The 5,316-nt window shown below is 34.0% G+C and overlaps 1 protein-coding gene across 1 annotated transcript; it reads right to left on the minus strand.

The window, feature by feature from the left end:
* Positions 1 to 1,083: 1,083 nt before the first annotated feature.
* Positions 1,084 to 5,040, minus strand: LOC115712462 (L-type lectin-domain containing receptor kinase IX.1). Its single transcript, XM_030640736.2, has one exon. It carries the CDS (start codon positions 5,003 to 5,005, stop codon positions 3,053 to 3,055), a length of 1,953 nt encoding a protein of 650 aa, XP_030496596.2. The 5' UTR covers positions 5,006 to 5,040; the 3' UTR covers positions 1,084 to 3,052.
* Positions 5,041 to 5,316: the final 276 nt, after the last annotated feature.

Here is a 5,316-nt window from a genome sequence, read left to right on the forward strand (position 1 = left end):
AGATTGCTTTTGAGGTCTTGCATCGGGAGGATACAAGCACACAACCTTCGGGAGATGGTTGTAAAGGCTTTCGGGAGATAGCCTTTAAGCCTTGAATCGGGAGGATTCAAGCACTCTTCAAGGTGATCGAAGGGAGTTCGAGCACTTGGAGTTTTATCAAGATTCGGTTAGTAGGTGGAATACATCAAGCTTGCGGCATACAATAAGAGGGAGTCTATTTATGCATAAGTCAATTACTTTGTATTTTTGATACCGATCTAATGAATCTTATCTCTGGGCGTGGCCCCGTGGACTAGTAACAATCTGAAAGGATTGTTGAAACCACGTACAAAAATCTTGTGTGTTTTTACTTTTATGCCTTTGTTTGTTTTTAAGGTTTCTGCGGAGTTACAGAGTTGCATTCTGTAACTACAGAAAACTGTTTTCAGTACCAGTTTTATTATTCCGCATTTAATTAATCATTTAATTAAATAATCAAACTGGGAATATTAAAATACGGAATTTCACTCATCTCCTTCCCCTGTTAAAAAAAAATCCAAAATGGGTTTGAAATCACTAGCTAATAAAGCTAAGGGAAAACGTCCTATTATTGAGGAGGAAGACTCTGATTTTGCTCCTCCATTAACGAAGCCTGGGAGAGCTCCTCCTAAGAAGAAAACAAAGGTCGGTGTGCAAGAAAAAATTGCTGAAGAGGTTTCTGGGAAAAATGATAATGTTGGTGCTGCTGTTCGAACCAAGGTTTGTTTTTGGTTTCTTTTTCGTTTTCCCCCATTTTGAACATTTTCTTGTAGTTCCATTTAATCGTTTTGTTTTTTTCTGGTTTGTGACATTTTAGGGTTTTCATTTTAATTTTTTTTTTTTTTTTTTGGATTTTTAGGGCTTTAATTTTGTTTGATCAATTTTATTTCGTTCTTTTGTGGGTTTCGCATTTTAGTTTGTTTCTTATTTCTTTCGTTTAATTTTTGCTGTGTTTTATGTTCTGTTTGTATTTCTAGTTTTTTTTAGATATTTTTAAACATTTGTTTCATTTTAGTGTCTCTAATCAGTGGGTTTTAGTTTTTGCCTAGTTTTTTAATTGTTTAATCTGTTTATGTATGATGTGTTTTGGGAATATTATTAGGTATAGTTGTTTGCTGTTCTTTTTTAGGTAACAATTCGATTTTAGATTTTTGTAGTTTATATTCGTAGAGTTGTGTCTGTTTGTTAGTTTGTTTTTAGTTTTTTTTTTTTTATAGTTTATATATTGTTTATTTACAATTTATATTTATTGTTGCCATGTTTGTTATCTTGCAGGTCTGGGATTATAAATTTAGTCCCTCTGATTATTACAGATCCAAACGTGTTTGCACTAGCAATTTTTCTGTTATTGATAATATCAAGAATGATGGATTGATGGTTATTGTTGGGTTGTTGATGACATTCACACACAATAGGTATGTTGTGAAGTCGGGGTCCTTCAGTTTTAGTTGTATGTAGAAATGCAGGCTTTGATCATCATTTATCCTCAATGGTTGATATCCTTCTTTGACTTGATATTTCAGTTGCAAAACATTGTTTTCTTGGTTGCATTCCAGGACCTCGTTCAGCTTCCATTGTAATTATTCATAGTTACAATTGACTGAAATGTAATGTCCACTAGCTTCATAATTTTCATAATTCATTCGATCATCAAATTGTCCATTGCAGAAGACTAGGAATGGAATGTCTTTTTTTTCCTGTGATTTTGAAATTGTTATTAGTGCAAGGCAACGATATTGAAACTGGTTTGATTCTGTTATGAAATACAGTAGAAACTTACTTCTATTTCCTTCCCTTTGTTCAAGTCTTGTATTTTCTATTCTGATTCCTGGTTTAGTTATTTTTATTTATTTTATTGCTGTTAATAAACTATAATAAAACTAAAATGAAACTATTAAAAAACGTTTAAATTTATTTCAGAAACTAACCATTTCTCAAAGTGTTTTCTCCTTTTCTTATTTCAAAAATAAATTCCTACAAAAAAATTGAATTAAACTATTATAAAATGATGATGCAACTGTAAATCAACTTGGAAAACCATAACAATTAATTCTATTTAACATAGTTGTGGTCATTGTGCTTTTTTATCAGTTTTATTTGAATCAGATCAATTTCCAACTATTATAAAATTAATTTGCAACCATTTACATAAATCGTACCTTGTATATCTGCTATTTTTTGGTTCCCGTCATGTGAAATTCCTTCATAATTTGTAAACTATTTTAAAACGATATTGCAACTGTAAGGCAACGTAAAAAAATAAAAACAGGCTTATACGTAACATGTCGTTCCTTAATTAGAATCAGATCTTGTTTATTATTTTTAAGAATCTGAATTGCCTATTGTATACTAGGAATCAACCAGAATGCAACTGTATATGACGTAGATTTATTTTTGAAAAAAATTTCATATCATACCTTGTTTTGGATTTGAGGGGGAGCTCCAAATCTGTTTAATACAAATCTACATTGCTTGAATCTGGATTTTCGATTCTGGAGTGAGTTATTTAGAACGATTAAAACCAAAATCAAATGTTTAATTTCAGTTTCTTCCCAGTTTTTTTGGTTTTTTTTCGTAATTTTCTGGTTAGATCATTGCAGTTCTTTTTTTCAAATCATTTTTCGCAGGAATTTATGGTTGTATTACCCTCGTTTTGGTTTCATTCTAGTTGCGTTGCAGATTTGATCGATGGAGGTATCTTCATCTTCTCCGTTCATTCCGTGCGGCTTAAGGTATAGACGAGGTGGTATTTTTGTAATTTTTTCATTGTGTGATGTATAAATGTTGAATGGGCCGGCCCATAGTAATTTTGTAATATTTTTCCCTTTTTGGAATTTTCCTATTTTTTTCCCTAAATTTAATATATTTTTTAAAAAAAAAAACAGATGACATAATTGAATTAGATTTAATATTTTTTTATTATACTAATTTTTTTTTAATTACATAATCAACTCAACCATAACGTTTTAAGAAGAATTAAACTTACAAGGCAATATACTTATATTAGTACTTAATTAATTAATAATTTCAAGCCTTAGCGACCAGCTTCAATACTGGTACTTATGAAAGGGTCGCCGGAGCTAACAGAGGGTGTGGAATCCGGAATATGATAAGTGGGAACAGGCATATTCATCGGAAGATTAGGCCACGTGGCCTCAAAGTTGAGAACTTGAATAGCTTGTCTGATAGATGGTCTCATGCTCCGATCAGGGTGAGCGCACCATAAACCAATTATCATCAAACACTCCACTTGTTTTTGGTTGAAATCTTTTTCCATTTTCTCATCCATAGCTGTTATAAGCTTTCCTTTCCCATAAAGATTCCAAACCCATTCAACCAAACTTCCCATTTCATCATGATCTTTCTCCAAATGACTCACTGCTTTCCTTCCCGTGGCAATCTCCAATGCCACCACTCCAAAGCTATACACATCAGATTCTTTGCTAGCTCTCCCTGTGCTTATATATTCGGGTGCCAAGTAACCCAATGTTCCAACCAACCCTGTTGTTTGGGGACCAAGCTCATGATCCATTAACCGAGCTAACCCAAAATCACCAAGCTTGACATTGAAGTTGGAGTCTAACATAATATTACTTGATTTGATATCTCGATGAACCACACAACGCTCCCATTCCTCATGAAGATAGAGAAGAGCAGAAGCTAAACCAAGAGAAATCTTGTACCTTACAGCCCAAGGAACAGGTGTTCTCTTGCCAAAGAGGTGAGAATCAAGGCTACCATTTGGCATAAACTCATAAACAAGAACAAACTCATTCCTATCATGACACCATCCCATAAGTTGAACCAAATTCCTGTGTCTCAATTGACTAATGATCTTCACCTCTGTCAGGTATTCTTTTTTTCCTTGCCTTGACCCTCTTGAAATTTTCTTAACTGCAACAAAGGCATCTAAGTCTGGTAAATAGCCTCTGTAAACAGCACCAAACCCTCCCTCACCTAATTTTCTTTCATCTGAGAAGTTATTGGTTGCCGAAGCAAGATCTTTGTATGAAAACCTTTTTGGCCCTGCTCCTCTTTCAAGGTCATCATTGTTTATTGAAATTAAATTTCCTTCCTTTTCTTTATCTTTCTGTTTCTCCTTCTTCTTTTGTTTTATTCTCCAAAACAATAGAAGTGACAAGATCAAAGAAACTATTAAAACACCACTGGCAACTGTCAATCCAACTATTAGTCTTACTCTTTTTGCATCTGATTCTTTGACTTCTTTGACATCCAAACTTGAGCTGAATTCCCATGAATTAAGAACAGTTCTTTCCCCATATATTCCTGTAGCAGCAGAGAAACCAACCATTACCCATGAAGGCAAAGCTTGCTTCAAATCGACTATGTAAGAGAGACTAGTGTTCTCTTTTGGAGATGAGGTAGCTTGGTAACTCCAACTAACACTCAAATTCTTGGTAGAAGCGTTATAAGAAATCCAAACATCAGCGTTACGCCCACTATGCAAACTAGCATTCCAAGGAGTTGAAACAGCAGAGTGAATGGAATTGTTGTTGATTCCAACATGCTCATAAGGAGGATCCCATTCCTCGTTGGAAAAAGAATCGAACTCAACCATAACTATTTGATTGAGGGAGGAATCACTGGTTGTTGTATTGAAAAGGCCCAAAAATCCACCACTTGAATTGGGCACCATTTGGAATCCAGCAGGGGCAAGGAAAAAGACAAGTCCATGACCATAGTTTGAGCCTTCTATTATGATTGAGAAAGAGAAGTGAGTAGTGAAATCAGCTACCTTTTTGGGGTCGTTGGAGTCCCACATCGGCACTTTCTCGGCATATGTAGCCCAACCAACTCGGCATGCATAATTTTTTTTATTGATTAGCTCAACAGCTCCCACTGTAGGCAAGGCATCTCCTTGATATACCATGTTTGTATCAGTTACGTCAAAGCGTGATTTTTGGAAGTGGAGTGAATCAATAGGAGGAAAGAAGCATAGGAATAAGAAAAGGAAGAAGGTGACCATGGCTGGAGAGCAAATGGAAAATTAATAAGTGTTAATTAGGTGCTAATTCATGATGTTATGAAATTATATATAGAGTAATACTTATGGTACTTAATAATTAGATGTAGTTTATGTGGTGATCAAGTTTCAACGCTCCAGTTTGCTTGTTATTATTATTTTTATTGTTATTTATTCATTATATGCAGGAAAGTGCTTTGAAAATAATGTTATAATGTTATTTTTATTTTTATTATTTTTGAGAGAGAAAATAATGTTATTTTTATTGGGAATATCGATTGAATTAGAAGACTTTGATTCTTATACACCGGCGG

The sequence above is a fragment of the Cannabis sativa genome, chromosome 4, assembly GCF_029168945.1.
Source record: "Cannabis sativa cultivar Pink pepper isolate KNU-18-1 chromosome 4, ASM2916894v1, whole genome shotgun sequence".
Taxonomy (NCBI): domain Eukaryota; kingdom Viridiplantae; phylum Streptophyta; class Magnoliopsida; order Rosales; family Cannabaceae; genus Cannabis; species Cannabis sativa.

Coding starts and splice junctions, on each gene's coding strand:
- LOC115712462 (XM_030640736.2), bottom strand. CDS start 5,005: ATGGTCACCTTCTTCCTTTTCTTATTCCTATGCTTCTTTCCTCCTATT.